This window comes from Amborella trichopoda, chromosome 5 (genome assembly GCF_054954075.1).
Source record: "Amborella trichopoda isolate Santa Cruz 75 chromosome 5, AtrichopodaSantaCruz75HAP2 v2.0, whole genome shotgun sequence".
NCBI lineage: Eukaryota > Viridiplantae > Streptophyta > Magnoliopsida > Amborellales > Amborellaceae > Amborella > Amborella trichopoda.
The window spans coordinates 44,355,938-44,373,763 of NC_142340.1; the positions used below are offsets into that span (position 1 = coordinate 44,355,938).

A 17,826-nucleotide genomic window follows, 5' to 3' on the forward strand; every position below is an offset into this window, starting at 1 on the left:
TCTTTTTCTAGGCTCAAGTTGTTTGCTTTGGCTGCTACACTACATGTGGTTGATAGTTTGAAACTCTTTGCCCCTACAGGTAGATACTGAAAATGCATCAGCTCTTGCACCTATTGCTTCACAGGATGACTTGCCTCTTCCCCAAGGTTCTGTGGTTGAGAAGAACGCATCTGGAACTGTATCTACATTGGAAGCTCAAAACCCAAGAGAAGTGTTCCCTCAAACATTTCCTGAGAGTGAGGAATCTCTGCTAGCTTTGTCACCCTTGGAGTCGGTCTCCTCAACTAGCTACTTGGATTCAAGAAGCTTGCATGAACTTTTTGTCCCTTCATCAATGGATGGGAGTCAGAGTAGACCAATTATCTCCTTTGAAAATGCCAAGGATATGATTGCAAGATGGGAGATGAATAAATTAGATCTCAAGAGTGTTGTGAAAGATGCCCTAAGCTCTGGTCGTCTTCCTTTGGCAGTTCTTCAGTTACACATTCAACATTTGAAAGAGCGGGGGTTTGAAAGAGAAACAAGGGATATATTTAATGAGGTTCAAGATGTTGGAAGGGCTATCGCTTATGATATGTTCTGCAAGGTAATTCATGAACTAATTCCTCTTAAACTTTCAATATCTAGTTCTATTCATGCATTTATTTTGTGTGGCCATTAGGGAGAAGCTGGATTGGCTATAGCCACATTGCAAAGATTAGGTGAGGACATTGAAGTTAGCTTGAAGGAATTAGTATTTGGTACTGTGAGGAGGAACCTAAGGACGCATATTGCCGAGGAGTTGAAACGACTTGGATACTTGGCGTCATACGAATTGAGAGTATTGGACAGATTATCACTCATTGAGGTTCATCTTCTGGAATGCCCTTGTTTTTTCCATACATATATACAGAGATGCAATCTGAAAGTGTTTGGTAATATGTGCATCTGTGTGTATAGATAGAGAGAGAGGTGACTCTCTCTCTATCTATTTGTGTGTGTGGTATATGTGTGTGTGTAGGCCTGCACATGGTGGTTGCATCTGTCCAACTGTACACTTGACCCTCACTGAAAATACCTGTAGGGGATTTATGTGACCTAAAACCTAATATCTTTTAGGATTGTATACTACAGGACCATTTACCCTTGGTACAAGGAAGTTACAATCACCAATAGCCATCAAATGCGACATCTGACAGCTTTAGGTGTCACAAAGTTCAAAGAATTTTCTTTTGAACTTTTAGCCTAGTTATTGGGACACTTCCAGCTGCCTGATTTCACATCTAACAGCCAAGATTGATTCTAACCTCCTTGGTATTGCTGCATACTTTTCCATGTCTTTTCAAATCATCTTTGATGTATCCCAAGATCAAATTAGAAAAGAAAAATCAATTTCAGATTAATTTCCTTACATTTCATATCCATCTCTGCATAGATAGTCCAAATTCGGTCTTGGAGGAGATTTTGAGTTGGGCAGTTTTTGAGTCCAACTCTTTCTTTTCTATATTGATTTTAGGGTGAGATAAGTATCAATTTGGACTTGTGGGTTCCATCAGATCCCCCTAACTAGTTGTTTGACCTGTAATTCCAAATTGTCAATTTGGACCTGCGAGACTAATCCTTTTCCTATACACACACAAATGAAATATGCAAGGTGGCTTTTCCAGTTGTAGCTTCTGAACTTATTTACTCTTTATTTTTTCTGTTTGAAGAGGTTGTATCCAAGCAGTAGCTTTTGGGGTACATATGTTTGTAAGCCGAAACAACTCGGTAAAGGTGTTTATAGTGTAACTCTGGTGGAAGAAGATAGACCCCGGCTTGTATGTTATCATTCATATAAAGATCATACCATTGAATGTGGAGAAATTGATGGGGCCGTGATTGGTTCATGGGCAAACATTGATGAAAATTTGGCTTCTGTGCAACCGTCTGAGGAAGACAACATCCATGCTGGCTACTGGGCTGGTGCTGCAGTTTGGTGCGATGCCTGGGATCAAAGAATTGTTGACCGAGTAGGTGCTCAGCCTTCATCTTTAATGATTTCTCTCTAAGCAATGACGTAATATATATGCCCTTGAACCCCCTAGAAGTCAAGCACAACATGTTGATTCTTGAATTAATAAGTTGTGTCATGTATATATAAGCTGGTCTAATTGTTATCTATTAACTTTCTTAGAGGAATAATATCGGCTTTTGAGTTGTCTTAAATTTATTTTGTTTTGATTTTTCATTTAGTCTTATTTTATTTTCTTACTTTTCTATCAATCACAATGTTTCTATAAGACATCACATGCAGATTTACTTGAAGAAGCAGAGTTTGATATTTTGTTTCATTTTTATAGCTTTTTTCTTTGGTGTGACATCTATTTTGGTGGGAAACTTGCTATTTTTATACATTCCTCTTTCCAGTTTAATTAGAACTGTATCATTGTTCCTCCTTTAGCTTCTTTATCCACAGCTTTTATGGGGTGTACATTTTTTTTTATGTTGTTTATTCTTCTCCAGATAGTATTGGATCAACCATTTCTTATGGGAGTCCATGTGCTGTGGGAGTCACAACTGGAATATTACATGTGTCACAATGACTGGGTGGAGGTCTCCAGACTCCTGGACACGATTCCAAGTTCTTTATTAGCAGATGGGAGCCTTCAAATCCAACTGGATGTTTTGCACTCATTTCAGGCGAATGGAGAAGATAGAAATGTCCCAAGATCGGCCCGACAATCATTTTCCTCTGAAGAGTTGGATTCCGTTTACATGACAGTGCCAAATATTAAGCTCTTCCATTCTTCTTCTTTGAGTACATGCTCACAGTGGTTGAGAATGCACATGGAACAGAAGCTAGCTAGGAAGTTAATATTTCTGAAGGGGTACTGGAAAGGGACTTGGGAGATCATGCCATTGCTTTCCCGTGCAGGCTTCATAGTCAACACATCAAAAATCTCTGTCAGGGAGGAATCGTCTGAAAACCTTGCGGATCTTGACTTCTCAAGTATCAATGAGGGTTTTGACAAAGATGCCTTGCTAGGACTACATAGAGTTGTTGTGCATTATTGTGCAGAGTATAACTTGCCAAACCTTCTAGACCTTTATTTGGACCATCACAAATTAGCTTTTGATGATTCTTCAATGAGTTTGTTTCAGGAAGCTGCTGTAAGTACCTAAGTACATTTAAATTATATTTTGTGATATGTCCCTTTATATCTCTCTTATAATGGATTTTTGTAGTTTATTTTCTATATTGGTACCCATGAGTACTAATGCTGGAAATGGTGAAATACAATGGAAGATTTTGGAAACATTTCTGAAACACCTATTTCAAGTTTTAGTAGAAATTGTTTCTGGCAATATTAGCACCTGTTTCCAGTAACACTAGAAACCATTTCAACTTGCAGCTTTTAGACTGTCCACATTAAAAATAAAGCGGCTCAACTAAAATCCTAGAAAATGAAAATATAGGAAATATTACTTGACATTCTTATTTTAGTTGTATGGTCATGTGTAACATGGGTACTCATTAGTTTTCTTTGTTCCGTCTGCTTGTGATTTTTCAGCTAGTTGACTGCAGTTTCAGAAGAATCTGTTACTCTAAACTAGTCTTTCAAAAGTTGCCAGTTTTCAAAACCAGAACCAGTAGTTGGGTGATTCAGTTCTAGGGAACCCTGGAATTACCTGATTCCACTGGTTTTGACTCTTTTTTTTTTTTTGTAATTTTCTTTTATGTCCATACACCAATCTGACTCGGGACTCACACGAGTCGCACCTGGTGGCCTTGAATCTGATTGTGTTTTGCAACACTGCTCCAGACATGTGCTATTCAAGCAGCTAATGTTCTGGATTTTGAATGCTATCCAGGGAGACTGCATGTGGGCAAAATGGTTGCTGTTGTCACGGATAAAAGGATTTGAATATGATGCATCCTTTGCTAATGCTCGAGCGATTTTATCTCACAATTTGGTGCCTGGTAATAACCTTTGTGCGTTAGAGATTGATGACATTATAAGGACTATTGATGATATTGCTGAAGGTGGTGGAGAAATTGCTGCCCTGGCAACTTTGATGTATGCCTCAGTTCCTCTCCAGAATTTCCTTTGTAGTGGTAGCGTAAATAGGCACTGCAAATCTTCAGCACAGTGTACATTGGAAAACCTTAGACCAGGACTTCAGCACTTTCCTACATTATGGCACACTTTAGTGGCTGCTTGCTTTGGTCAAGATTTGAATCCAGGTTCCGTGGTTCCGAACATAAGGCCTGGTAATATTTCTGACTGTACATGCTCAAAATGATTTATCTCTTGGACTCCACTTTGAATACTTGGTTGTACGATAGGATTAGTTTTTGCATTGGTAGTTGTTATTTTTTCAGCAAACATTGTTTGATTGTAAACAAATTGCTATTTATCTTGCATGGGAACAGTTTTTGGCAAGTCTGCTTTGGCAGATTATTTGAATTGGCGAGATAAACTTTTCTCCTCATCTGGAGGCGATACCTCATTACTGCAGATGCTTCCTTGTTGGGTTACCAAGGCTGTACGGAGACTAATTCAGCTTTCCGTCCAGGTCGGCTTTGAATTAAATTACAATGCATATGCTTTTTGTGATTTTTTTTCCATAATGCACAAATTAATTGATTTTGTTGTCATATTTTTTATCAAATGTGCTCTCATTATATGTTCTTGCTAAATGATATGTACTATCCTACTTCTTTCATTTTGAAGTTTCTTCATAATGCATGTACTATCAATATGCATTTTAATGTTGAATCAAATTTCAGTCTGAAACCATTGTACTGGTACATTTTGGATGATGGCCGTTCATACTAGAATGAGAGAGAAGATTTGCACTTGAACTGAATTACTGTAAAGATTTTCAAAGGATGATGAATCTAAATATAGCATCTTATAGTTTCATCTAAACTGAGAATGAGTTAATGCATGTTGTTTCTTTTCAATGCCATTACCTTATATTCCTAATCAAGTATTTTGCTCCTCTCCTATTTAAGGATTGGTGATCATTTCCATTTTAAGAACTATATTATGCTCAGTTACTGTTGATCAGAGTGCAGCTAATATTTGAATCTTTGCAATTTATAGGGTCCCATCGGAAGGCAATCCTTTTCGTTTGCCAATTCAGTTCTTGGTGTGGACTCAAATGGAGAGTTCAGTGCTGTGTCTTGGGAAGCAGCAGTACAGAAACATATTGAAGAGGAACTCTATGCTTCTTCATTCGAGGTAAATGTTATTGGACTAGATATTAATTATCATCATCATCATCCAAGCCTTATCCCAATTGGATTAGATATTAATGTTAGTTGAAATTTTCCCTAATGACCTAAATTTAACCTTCTATAATTTGAGGATGAGGAACTGGCAATTCTAGTTGCATAAAATCTCATTGAGAAATCTGTTAGTATTTACTTTTCTAGTCATAATGAGGCCTATGTTATCATCTGATATCAGGACTGCTAGCTTGTGGTTGATATGAAGAGTTTCATCAATCAAGATGTACATGTATGCGAGTGTTTGTATGCATGGTTGTGCTTGCATCTCAGTCTCTGTGTATGTATGTGTGTTGGCGGGCACACGTACTTGCATCTGTGTGTGTGAAATTGTGTGTTTGCATATTCTGTGTGCTTATGGTGGTTTTGTATGTATGTGTGCATGCACATGTGTAACAGATATTTTCATGGAAACAGGATACCAATTGTGTGGTTGTGAAACAGCGTATCATATATGAGTTTTAGATGTGTACTTCATTTCCATTGCTCAATTATATACGATTTCTATTTGAATGTTCAGGGATTCTGGGATTCTCTTTTGAGAAAATGTATCATCTGTTTTAGCATATATCTCCTTTCTGAAGCCATTTGATTCTATCCTTACATCGAAATCACAAGGCTCACAACACTTTATAATGTTTCAATGATACTCCTGTTATTTAGCATTCCGGGGGAACTGGGCATGTTGCTGACATCGTTGGACACACAATTATTTCAGTGAAGATACTAAAGCACTAAAATACGAAGCTCTGACGTCCTTTGGTAACACATGCAGTACAAGCGTATCCGTAGAATATCCACTTGGGATATGATATGATATGATATGCATTGTGAACAGATGCATTCAAATGATGGCAATGCACCCGTTATGTTTATGTTTCTTGACCTTTTACATTTCAGATATTTGGAAGAAAAGAGAGCATTCAGACACACATGATTGTTCATAGACTTAATAGAATATCCCTTTAAATTTTTTAAGAGAGGAAATTCACATGTGCAATGGGATGAACCTCCGGTCAGATATCTTCTCTATGATTGAAGATTCAGTATAAACATCAAGTCTCAAGTAGCATGGTGAATCCAAAGAATCAGATGAAGTGTAGTTTAATGGTACCGCCTACTAATGCTTGCAATAATGTAAATATTCAGTCTTGTTTCTTTCTTTCTTTTACTTTTTTTAATAATAGAGTAGCACGGGATTCTCGCTAATTGACAAATCCTACTGTTTCATTTCCCCGTTGCTTCTAATTGCAGTTCCACAGAATTAACTGAGCTGAATATTCTCGACTTTCGGTTCAATTGAGGCTGTGCTCGGTCTCAATTTGAGTACTTGACCCAATATTAATTGAACTGGATACTGCGTCATGGAATTAGTTGGACCGAATGAAGACCCTGATTAGGATCTCAGTAGAAGCTCCTAAAGGCAGCTCCCTTTAGATCTTCAAGTTCTCAATCATGGGCTTCTGAGTTATCTCATGGCCTTTAATTTTGTTGCCTGGGATGTGATATCTCTCATTGATGTTCCTCTCCTTTAGGCCCCTGATAAGTGGGGCTCCTTACTACAGAGTTATTTGACTGGCAATTCGGGTTAACTAACTTATAGATTAATTTTCCATTTCACTAGATGGTTAATTGCTACTTCTTTTTTAGATATGCATGTGAAAGACAAATAGTATCATTGAATTACTAGTTTGAGTGGTATATATTGATCATACACTTGAGCTGATGTTTATGAGGTTCTGAACTCTGCAGTGTGCCCTGTGTTTTGCATAAGCTGAAGAATGTTCTTTTAGGACAATAGATTACTTGCAATGTTATCATTATCTTCATCATCCTTGCAAAACTTTACAGTTAATAACATTATCATGGAAATTTAATATTACAATATAGCAATATTTTCATGTACTTGGGCCGTGTTATGAGCTCTGTTTTTTCATTTTCGTCATTGGTAAGATGATTTTCTTTTTTAAAACAGATGATGACTTGTCGAACTTCAAAAGATGATGAAGAAAAGGTTCACTGTTCGAATTGATTTTGCCAGTAAAGATATGTCATCTTACTAGTTCCTCATGCATGTAGGAAAATGGGCATGGAATTGAGCACCACTTGCATCGTGGTCGTGCATTGGCAGCTTTCCACCATCTCCTTGGCGTACGTGCCCAGAGAATGAGAACAGGTCATGCTGATCTAGAACGAAAAGGAAGTTCTACACGTGGATCAACTAATGTTCAGTCAGACTCCCAAAGACTTCTAACGCCATTAACTCAAAATGAAGAATCCCTTCTCTCTTCGGTAGGTGCTTTATTTTGAAACCAAAGTGACCAAATTACCATGATTAGTTTCATCATTCTGGGTGGCGTGATCTGATTATTTATTTTCCTGGATATTCTATGAAGCATGCTCTTTGCCTAATTTATAATGGCGTGTAAAATACATAAATACATCAAAACCAGACACCTCTCTCTTGTGATCTTAGTATCACTCGTGATTTCTTGAAAGGGTGCGGTTTGTATAGAGCATCAGCTCTAAACAATCAAAGTAGAGCGCATCTTCAGATATTGTCAAGAAATGTGGTTTTAATACTGGAAATCTTTGTGATAGCCTTAAAATATATTTTCATATCTAATTATAAAATTTAAAGCTTCAAAAATATTGTAGATCAAGCAGGTCTATGAAAGCTTGAAAATCTTAAAAATTGACGGTCCAAAAATGCATTACAAGATGCATTATTTCCAAAACTTGAAATCCATTTTTTTTTCATGTCCATGCATCTTGATGTTGAGATGATCAATTTGAGGATATTTGGGCATCAAAATAACCTCTTCTAGTGAATGTTTTGAGGTGAGCTGTAATTTGATTGTTTAGAGCCTCGGCTCTACATAAAATTTTTCCTTCTTGAAATAATTAGCTTTGTTTCACATTCTTTTCGGAGGAAATGATGTTGTGGCAATGCTTATTATTGATTCCCCTGTTTATTTGGTATTATCCTAAGATGTTTCTGTTATTCACAACATATTCAGGTCATTCCACTTGCAACTTTGCACTTTGAGGATCCTGTTTTGGTTGCATCTTGCGCTCTTCTCTTGGAGCTTTGTGGACAATCTGCTAGCACACTGCGTGTCGATGTGGCTGCTTTGCGTCGTATTTCATCCTTTTACAAGTCTATGGGGGCCAATGAGAATCTTAAACAGTTCTCACCAAAGGATTCTCCATTTCATGTTGTATCAAATGAAGGTGAATTTACCCTGTCTCTTGCTCAATCCTTAGCGGACGACTATCTGGATCATGATAATGTTAGGCTTCTTGGAAAGCGGGCAAAAGCTCCTCTTACTCGGAGACATTCTAGGGTTCTTGAGACTGTCCTGCAACATTTGGAAAAAGCTAGTTTGCCTGTAATGATTGATGGCCAGACTTGTGGATCGTGGCTTTTGAGTGGCAAGGGTGATGGAGCTGAGTTGAGATCCCAACAAAAAGCTGCTAGCCAATACTGGAATTTAGTTACAACATTTTGCCAAATGCATCATCTCCCCATCAGCACAAAGTATCTTGCTGCCCTTGCAAAAGACAATGACTGGGTATGTTCCCTCAGTTTTTTCCATCTTTTGAGTTCACACTTTTGCTTTCGCTTGTTCCATGGTCGAATCATGAAGGTTGGATGCTTTTGTTTAGGTTGGCTTTCTGACAGAAGCTCAGTTAGAGGGATGCCAATTTGATGTTCTCATTCAAGTGGTGAGTTTTGTTGTACTAAACAAGGAAGTATTTGAAGTTTGAGGTGTATTTTCAGGCATAATATTAGGTGAACTGAGTATATTACCAATTAAATATATATATATATATATGGCCTAGTTTTTGTAACTAGCAGTTTTTCTCTTCAGGCATCAAAGGAGTTCACTGATCCTCGCCTTAAGTGCCACATATTAACGGTTTTGAAAAGTATGTCAACAAAAGCAAAATCAAGCTCCACAACCAGCTCAGCAAGTACAGGCAAAAACAATGGGATATCTACATGTTTTGAGAGTATGATACCTGTGGAACTTTTTGAACTTGTTGCTGAGGCTGAGAAACAAAAAAATTCTGGTGAAGCCCTTCTACTAAAAGCGAAAGATTTACGTTGGTCTCTTTTGGCAATGATAGCATCATGCTTTCCAGATGTATCTCCGATCACCTGTTTAACAGTTTGGCTGGAGATAACAGCAGCAAGGTTTGCGATGACCTTTTATTGATGATTCCATTTACCTTTCCAATTTCCAGTATTTTATAGAATAGACATCTACTATAGACTGCATATGTTTCATAGTGCATTATCTTCTAGATTTTGAGTGGAAAATTTTGTGATACCTATACATATATATACATGTGTGTGGATGGGTGGGTGGGTGGGTGTATGTGTGTTTCTGAGTGCACGCGTATGTGCATGCATGTGTGTCTGTGTGGAAAAAGATACAGAAACAGATAATAAGCCATTGAGCTTATCTTGTAGCATAAGCCCATTGGAGCTAAAGGGAGCTTTTGGATCCCAAACTTTGCACACATGCTCATCGCATCCTAGCAATAAAAAGAAAAAAGAATTTGCTCATTAAAATGGTCCAAATTAATTCGGCTCCTAAACAGTGAACGCAGACCATCCATGTCTCCAAGAACTCGAATTTTGTTTTGTTTTGGTTGAAATTGATCTTTTGTTGAATCAATGAGATTGTGCAAAATTTGGCCCGAGAAAAAAATTCCTCTAGCTATTTGTTGTTCGGCCAATGGACTGAGACTAGCATAAGCCCATTGGCTTCATATTATCTTTATTTTATGTGTATATTTATATTTTTTTTTTCTTTTTTTGTGTGTGTGTGAGAGAGAGACAGAGAGAGTCCAGAAAGTAAGATTTCAAAGAAGGAATTTTTGTATATCTCTTTTTGTGTTAACTGTTTGGTTTCTTAATTAGCTATCCCCATGCTTGGATTTGTGACGCTGTGTTGATAACTTCCTCTCATCTTTACAGTGAAACTTCATCCATCAAGGTGAATGACATTTCCTCCCAGATCACTGCTAATGTCGCTGCAGCTGTAGAAGCAACCAATACACTACCTAATTGCAGCAGAGAACTAACTATACGTTATAATAGAAGGAAGCCTAAAAGAAGGCGTCTGATGGAAACAGTCATTTCTGAGAATACTTCTGTTAGTTCTCCTACAAGCCCCTCATTTACTTCCCCTGCTATTAGCTTATCCCTATCTCAAGGGGTCCCTGCTAAAGAGGCAAGAAAGAAACAGGCTGATGAAATGATAAGTGTTATGAGAGATCCAGATGATGGTCGTGTTTCTTTGTCAAAGATGGTTGCCATACTTTGTGAGCAACGTTTGTTTCTTCCTTTACTGAGAGCTTTTGAGATGTTCATTCCTTCATGTGTATTGGTACCTTTTATCCGTTCTCTCCAGGTACACATAATAGATGTAGGTTTTCTCATGTTGACTGTTTTATCTCAATTGAATTACTGTATGAAATTCAATTTCTTCGTAAAACCTTTGTGCTTGGTTTTGAATTTCGATGTTTTTTAAATGCGTCAATTTATTTCTTCCAATTTGGTTCCAGGCATTTTCACAAATGAGACTCTCTGAAGCTTCAGCGCACCTAGCATCGTTCTCTGCCAGGATCAAAGAAGAGCCCCAATACATACACACGAATATACCTAAAGATGAGCATATAGGGACAACATGGATTACTGCAACAGCTGTGAAAGCAGCAGATGCAATGCTTTCAACTTGCCCATCAGCATATGAGAAAAGGTGCTTATTAAAACTTCTTTCTGGTGCTGATTTTGGAGACGGGGGATCTGCATCTGCACACTATCGGCGACTTTATTGGAAAATTAATTTGGCGGAGCCTTCTTTACGCCAAAATGATGGCTTATGCTTGGGGGATGAATCCCTTGATGATGCTGGTTTATTGACTGCATTAGAGAAGATTGGCCATTGGGAGCAAGCTCGTACTTGGGCCCAACAATTAGAATTAAGTGGTCCACAGTGGAGATCAGCTGCTCATCATGTGACGGAAATGCAGGTATTCTTGTTGTTTAAGATGTTTCTCTAGTAGCTGTGATAAATGAAAATGATTACAGCCACTGCATAGAAATTTATGGAAAGGAGTCCATTTTTCAGGTTTCAATTCCTCTGATGAATAGATTAGCATCTAGTGTTGATATGAGAACCACTGCACCAAAAAAAAAAAATATTGATATGAAACTTTGATTTCACTTGGATTGGACAGAGTTGATACCATCTAGCTGAACAACTGTTTAGCACAAATATGTCCTATACGGGTGCTTAATGAACAAGATCAAGATCTTTCCTTATGGTAGTTGCACCTACTTGTTGTGTACCCTGCAAAATATAGGTTCTAAAATTGTTGCTCTAAGGCTTCATCCATATGAACTTTTATATTTTCCCATCAAGCGTAGTATTCCCTGTCATTTGAAAGGAGTTAATGTGTGGTTTCTTGAAATAATAATTAGAAGCATCTATATCTCATGACTTTTCCTAGATAGGAAGGGAGATTTTTCATTTACATAAACTTGGTAAGAAATATTATGCATTCATGGGTTTCTTATTCACTTAGTTGCATGTGTAGCATTTGCCAGTAGTGATAATTTGGAAGAGAGTCAATTGTTTATTGTTCATTTTGTATGTTGTTCTACCATGATTGCAGCTCACACTTCTCTGCATGTATTACATTAAACACTAGTAGAAAGATAAGAAGTGCATTCTCAAGTGCTGACATTTAGAAAAAAATAAGTAATGCTAATATTTTCCTAATAGGAATATGCACACATCTTTTGTGCTCTCTTGAAATCCACTTGTCTTTCAGGCTGAAGCAATGGTGGCAGAGTGGAAGGAGTTTCTTTGGGATGTTCCTGAAGAGAAAGCTGCTTTATGGGGCCATTGTCAAACCCTGTTCCTTAGATATTCATTTCCTGGCCTACAGGTTGCTTTCAAACTTCATGGACAATATATGTCAAATAGGCACAGATTATGTCGAGAAGATTTCCTTGACCCAAATGTTTATGTCATAATTTTACCCGTGGCTTCTTATGCAGGCTGGTTTGTTCTTCCTTAAGCATGCAGATGCAGTAGAAAAGGATATTCCAGCTAGAGAGCTACATGAAATGCTTCTCCTTTCGTTACAGTGGTTAAGTGGAAGCCTAACCCAGTCCCTACCGTAAGTCATGAAGTGATTTCCTTCTGCAAAAATATATAATAGACATCCTGTGTATAGTGTATATAATAGACATATGGTGCACCAAGGGCCCGGCGCAGCCCTAAAAAACTCGGGCATGGACTATGAAATGTGGCCTGAGGGCCGGGCTGGGCCAAGCAACCACGGCTCTCTTTTTCTTTGTTTTTTCTTTTGGCATGGCCCTTCCCGGATAGGGCTAGGTCCAGGCTTGGGCCATGGCCTTTTTGCCAGGCCGGGCCTTAGCCCTGCCACGGCCGCAGCCCTAAGGGGATTAGGGGCGGGCTAGGGCCAGGGGCGGCCCTGTCTGTTGCCACCACAGCAGGCAGAAATCAATATAGTTCTGGGCTGAATTTCTCTCGTCAGAGCCGCATTGGACATCCACTGTTCATCTTGAGAATGGATGGTGGAACCACTGGCTGTGTATGGCATTCTTCTTCCTTTTTTCTGTTTTAGATATGAAGTCGTGTATTGTTTATTACATTTATATTCATTATTTAATTTTGCAGGGTTTATCCTTTGCATCTATTGCGTGAAATTGAGACTAGAGTATGGCTTTTAGCTGTGGAATCAGAAGCTCAGGTAAAAGCTGGCAGAGTTTTGTTTTCTTCTAGTTCCAACCAGGATGGAAATGAGACCAGCATTATTGAGAAAACGGCGAGTATCATTGCAAAAATGGACAGTCATTTACAAATTATGAGGACTCGAACCACAGAAAGAAGCGAGATAAGGGAAAATAACCAAGTGTCTCGCTATGCACAAATTTCAGAAACTTCAGCCAGTACCACAAAGACAAAACGAAGGGCTAAAGGCTATCTACCATCAAGGCGTTTCCCTACTGATACTGCTGATAAGAACCAAGATAATGAAGATAGCTTCAGTTCTCTGCAAAGTTCTAGGAATAACATTGAATTATTCAAGAACTTTCAGTTACAAGAGGAAAATATTAAATTTGATTCCTCTGTTTCGGGATGGGAAGAGAGGGTGGGACCTGCAGAGTTGGAAAGGGCTGTTCTCTCACTTTTAGAGTTTGGTCAAATAACAGCAGCGAAGCAACTTCAACAAAAACTTTCTCCATCTCATGTTCCAACTGAAATAGTGCTGGTAGATGTTGCTCTTAAGCTTGCCTCCATTTCAACTCCTGGCACTAGTGGAGAGGGATCCTTGTGTTCTCTTGATTCAGATACCCTGTCAGTTATGCAGTCATACGAAATACTGGATCACAATCATGTGACCAATCCATTGCAGGTTTTCGCTATTTGTATGTTTAGTTTGTTTTGCATCAGGACATGTAGGATTTATGCATGCATTTTACAGCTGTAGACGTTTAAAAGGAAAATATAATATATTGCAATGGACTATACAAAACCGGAGTCCTATGGAGTCATCACCATGCAATAAAATGATGGGTGACAATGGAAGAAAGTGAACTCCCAGAACAGGACATGACCCCAATGATGGGTCCCTTTCTCTCCATCACAATCTATGTCAATGGGAATGATGACCCCAATCAACAATGGTTTTAAACCATTGTCCATTGGGTTACGCTATACTTTCCGCTTTTCATAACTATGTCTCTGTTAGCTATATTTTGACTGATGGAATCAAATACTTATTCACGTAGTGCCATTTATTTGCTACAAATGGCAGGCTTTAGAGACTTTAACAACAAAATGCACTGAAGGAAGTGGCCGTGGATTGTGTATGAGAATTATCGCAGTTGTGAAAGCTGCAAATGTGTTGGGACTTACATTTTCTGAGGCTTTTCAGAAACGGCCTATTGAATTGCTTCAACTGCTTTCTCTTAAAGCACAAGATTCCCTTGAGGAAGCCAAGCTTCTATTACAAACCCATTTCATTCCTCCGTCAAGCATTGCACGTATTCTTGCCGAATCTTTTTTAAAGGCATGTAGCTTATGAGCCTTTCTTTTCTTACCTCAAGTGATACCATCCTACTTTGATGGTGACCTTAGGGTTTTCTTTTCACAGGGTCTATTGGCTGCACATCGTGGAGGATATATGGATTCTCAGAAGGAGGAAGGACCTGCTCCTCTTTTGTGGAGGCTCTCTGATTTCATAAAGTGGGCCGACTTGTGTCCATCTGAACCTGAAATTGGCCATGCCTTAATGCGCCTAGTGATAACTGGACATGATATTCCACATGCATGCGAGGTATTCACTTATTAATTTTGAATTCTGATGTCAAGATTCTTATACTTAGCGATGGTGGGGCCTGTCGGGATATTTACGATGTGGGAGGGCATCCATCCACAACATTGGTTCCTTTATAGTATTGCATAGCATATCCCATTGAGTTATGGTACACATTATCTTATCATATGTACCCTATGGAAAGTGAGTTTTTTTTCCTTTCTAAATAATGGAAGATAACAGCAATGTTGGAGAGATCTTTCTAGGGAGAAAAGAAGAAAAAAAAACCCAAGTTTCTGCTATTGAGATTTGTTTATTGTGATTGTTACACCCATTTGCTTACTTTAACAATGCAAGCAGGTCGAGCTACTCATTTTGTCGCACCATTTCTACAAGTCTTCTGCATGCCTTGATGGGGTGGATGTCCTGGTAGCCCTTGCAGCAACCAGGGTGGAGTCTTATGTAGCCGAAGGGGATTTCTCATGTTTAGCTCGTCTTGTGACTGGAGTGAGCAATTTCCATGCGTTGCATTTTATCCTTGATATACTGATTGAAAATGGACAACTCGAGCTTCTACTTCAGAAGTTTTCAGTTGCGGATTCAACAACTGGTGCAGCTGAGGCGGTGAGAGGGTTCCGTATGGCTGTTCTCTCATCGTTGAAGCACTTCAATCCTCATGATCTCGATGCATTTGCTATGGTTAGTTTATGTGCACCCATCTGGTCTTTCTGTTGTATCTCTCTCAATTTAGAGGAAGGTCCACTGTAATCCAGTGGTAATTGATATCTTCATTGGCTATCAGGGTCGTGCCTACCCAAGGAAATGATGAACGGTGATAGAGAGAATGAGACCTACTATCAGGTGCATGTGATGCTTGGGGGGGGGGCACTCTCCACCGCCGTCCATCATTCATTGGACACTAATGAACCCATTCTCATGGGATAGAGATGTACTTTATTCTCAACAAAGATTAAAGTTGACTTTACCGAAGAGAACTTCATATCTCCTGGAATTGCTATTTGCACTGATGTGTTCACTAACCGCAACCATTCTTGTGCTATTCTCACCAAAAACATGGGTGGATCAGAAAGAGTTGGCTGGAACTTCTTCCCAGCAACTCCCCAAAAAGTAGAAATAAATAAAAGAAATTTGACCCTAATATCTGATGAATTTGTTATGGGGGGGCTTTGCAGGTCTACAATCACTTCGACATGAAGTATGAAACATCCTCCTTGCTCGAGTCACGTGCACGCCGCTCACTTCAACAATGGTTCCTCCAGCATGACAGAGAGCGTAGTGAGGAGCTCCTCGACTCCATGCGTTTCTATGTTGAAGCTGCTGAGTCCTACTCCACTATTGATGCTGGTAACAAGACACGACAAGCATGTGCCCAGGCCTCCCTAACCGCACTCCAGGTAAACATCATTATGTAATGGTAATGTTAACAGCAGTTATAACGGAAATATGTGAAAGAAAGGAGCAAATGGGGATCAGTCTTCTAAAAAGTTTCTTTTTTGAAAACATAAATTTTTCAAAGGGAAAAGTTTAAGTTATTCTTTTTCAAAAGGAAAATGATCATACTAGACATGGTTCCACACGAAACATATGGGACCTTGATCTGACCTGTTGGTGGCCACCACAGATGGTCGAGATGATCTGTATCTTCATTGAAATTCTTCGATTGCCCTTCAATGTGAGTTACATATCATCTCTATCGCCTTTGGCAGCCCACCGGTGGTGGAGACTAGTGTCCGAAACGATTTTTGCTGGTTTGGGTCTCAAAGGATCATTTTCCTCGGTTAAAAAAATGACCTTTTTCTTTTAAGTTGGTTGGTACAATGTTCTCCCCCATATTGAGAAAACAATTGTCCTGCACCATTGCGTAAAACATTTTCCTCACCATTATTCAGCAAAATATTTTGCGAAGAGAATTATGTGTCAACCGTCATTTATAGGACAAGAAATTCCAGTTATTTATACATAATGGGAGGGTTTTGCACCCGTTACCATTATGTAATGTTACAGGCTGCCTCCTCCACAGACAATGGACATCTCACAGCTATTTTAAACCTTGCCTCCAGATACGCATGCCCGACCACATGTGGCTCAACCTATCTGAGACCAACGCACGCCGTGCCCTAGTCGAACAAGCCCGCTTCCCTGAAGCCCTAGCTGTGGCCGAAGCCTATGGCCTAAACCAACCCAGCGAGTGGGTCTTAGTCATTTGGAATCAAATGCTTAGACCTGACATCATAGAGGCCTTTTTAGATGAATTTGTAGCAGCATTGCCTCTACTAGCTAGCATGTTACTAGAGCTAGCGAGGTTTTATAGGTCCGAGGTCACAGCTAGAGGAGAGCAATCGCAATTGTCAGCTTGGCTGACACCAGGTGGCTTGCCTATAGAGTGGGCTAGGCATTTGGGGAGGTCTTTTAGGGCGTTGTTGAAGAGGACGAGAGATTTAAGAGTGAGAATGCAGGTTGCGGCGGTGGCAACAGGATTTAGGGATGTGGTGGAGGTGTGTGCTACTGCATTGGACCGGGTGCCGGAGTCGGCAGGGCCTTTGGTGTTGAGGAAGGGGCATGGCGGTGCATATTTGCCGCTGATGTGATGGGGTGATGGAGATGAGGTCTCTCTCTATGTGCGTGTATGTATATATGAGATTGCTTTGGGTTTGTACCGTGTTGTAAATTTGGAGAAGTTTTGGGGTTTTGAGGTGGTGCTAGAAGTGTACGATGAGTGGGTTTTATTTGTTGTACAAGGGAGTTTTTTTTTATTCTTTTGTAGAGTAAAAAATATATATATTTTTTGGTATGAATTTCTTGTGAAATTTGTACAACTTTAAAGGATCTCATAGGCGGGTATGTTGGGTATATTTTGGTTTAATTATGTAAAAAGCATCTACCTACCTAAAACTATCAAAAAGAAAAGTGTTCTAGAACAAACATCGTTTTTTTTTTTTTTTTTTCATTTTGAGTGAAGAGTTGCATGTGATCTCTTTTGTTGAGAGAGATGAGATGGATGACTGGGAAAGTTGCAATTTGCATGGGAAAGGAGCCATAGAAATTAACCCAAAAAAAAAAGGAAACTTTTTTCAGAAAAAAGTTTATATAGAGATGAGGCTCTAAACATTTGAATTAGAGCCCACCTCAAAAAATTTACTGGTAGAGGTGGTTTTAATGCTCAAATATCTACAAACTCA

At 39.1% G+C, this 17,826-nt stretch overlaps 1 protein-coding gene across 6 annotated transcripts in view; it reads left to right on the forward strand.

Moving 5' to 3' along the window:
* LOC18432027 (spatacsin carboxy-terminus protein) overlaps window positions 1-17,569 on the forward strand; it is a 32,099-nt gene extending 14,530 nt beyond the window's left edge. Inside the window, exons 6-27 of one of the 6 annotated variants that reach the window (XR_016056407.1) lie at window positions 80-586; window positions 662-847; window positions 1,692-1,991; window positions 2,485-3,132; window positions 3,835-4,234; window positions 4,397-4,539; window positions 5,073-5,210; window positions 7,337-7,549; window positions 8,278-8,832; window positions 8,927-8,986; window positions 9,133-9,458; window positions 10,248-10,683; window positions 10,838-11,305; window positions 12,110-12,226; window positions 12,339-12,460; window positions 12,985-13,723; window positions 14,126-14,380; window positions 14,465-14,647; window positions 14,987-15,325; window positions 15,429-15,575; window positions 15,820-16,041; window positions 16,708-17,569. Coding sequence is in view for 2 of the 6 variants with exons in the window: in XM_011624264.3 (XP_011622566.2) it covers window positions 80-586; window positions 662-847; window positions 1,692-1,991; window positions 2,485-3,132; window positions 3,835-4,234; window positions 4,397-4,539; window positions 5,073-5,210; window positions 7,337-7,549; window positions 8,278-8,832; window positions 8,927-8,986; window positions 9,133-9,458; window positions 10,248-10,683; window positions 10,838-11,305; window positions 12,110-12,226; window positions 12,339-12,460; window positions 12,985-13,723; window positions 14,126-14,380; window positions 14,465-14,647; window positions 14,987-15,325; window positions 15,820-16,041; window positions 16,708-17,235 (6,885 nt within the window). In the remaining 4 variants the exon portion in view is untranslated. Of the gene's footprint in view, window positions 1-79; window positions 587-661; window positions 848-1,691; window positions 1,992-2,484; window positions 3,133-3,834; window positions 4,235-4,396; window positions 4,540-5,072; window positions 5,211-7,232; window positions 7,550-8,277; window positions 8,833-8,926; window positions 8,987-9,132; window positions 9,459-10,247; window positions 10,684-10,837; window positions 11,306-12,109; window positions 12,227-12,338; window positions 12,461-12,984; window positions 13,737-14,125; window positions 14,381-14,464; window positions 14,648-14,986; window positions 15,326-15,428; window positions 15,576-15,819; window positions 16,042-16,707 lie in introns of those variants that run through there. The other 5 variants (XR_016056409.1, XR_016056408.1, XM_011624264.3 and 2 more) reach the window with 5 other exon arrangements.
* Window positions 17,570-17,826: the final 257 nt, after the last annotated feature.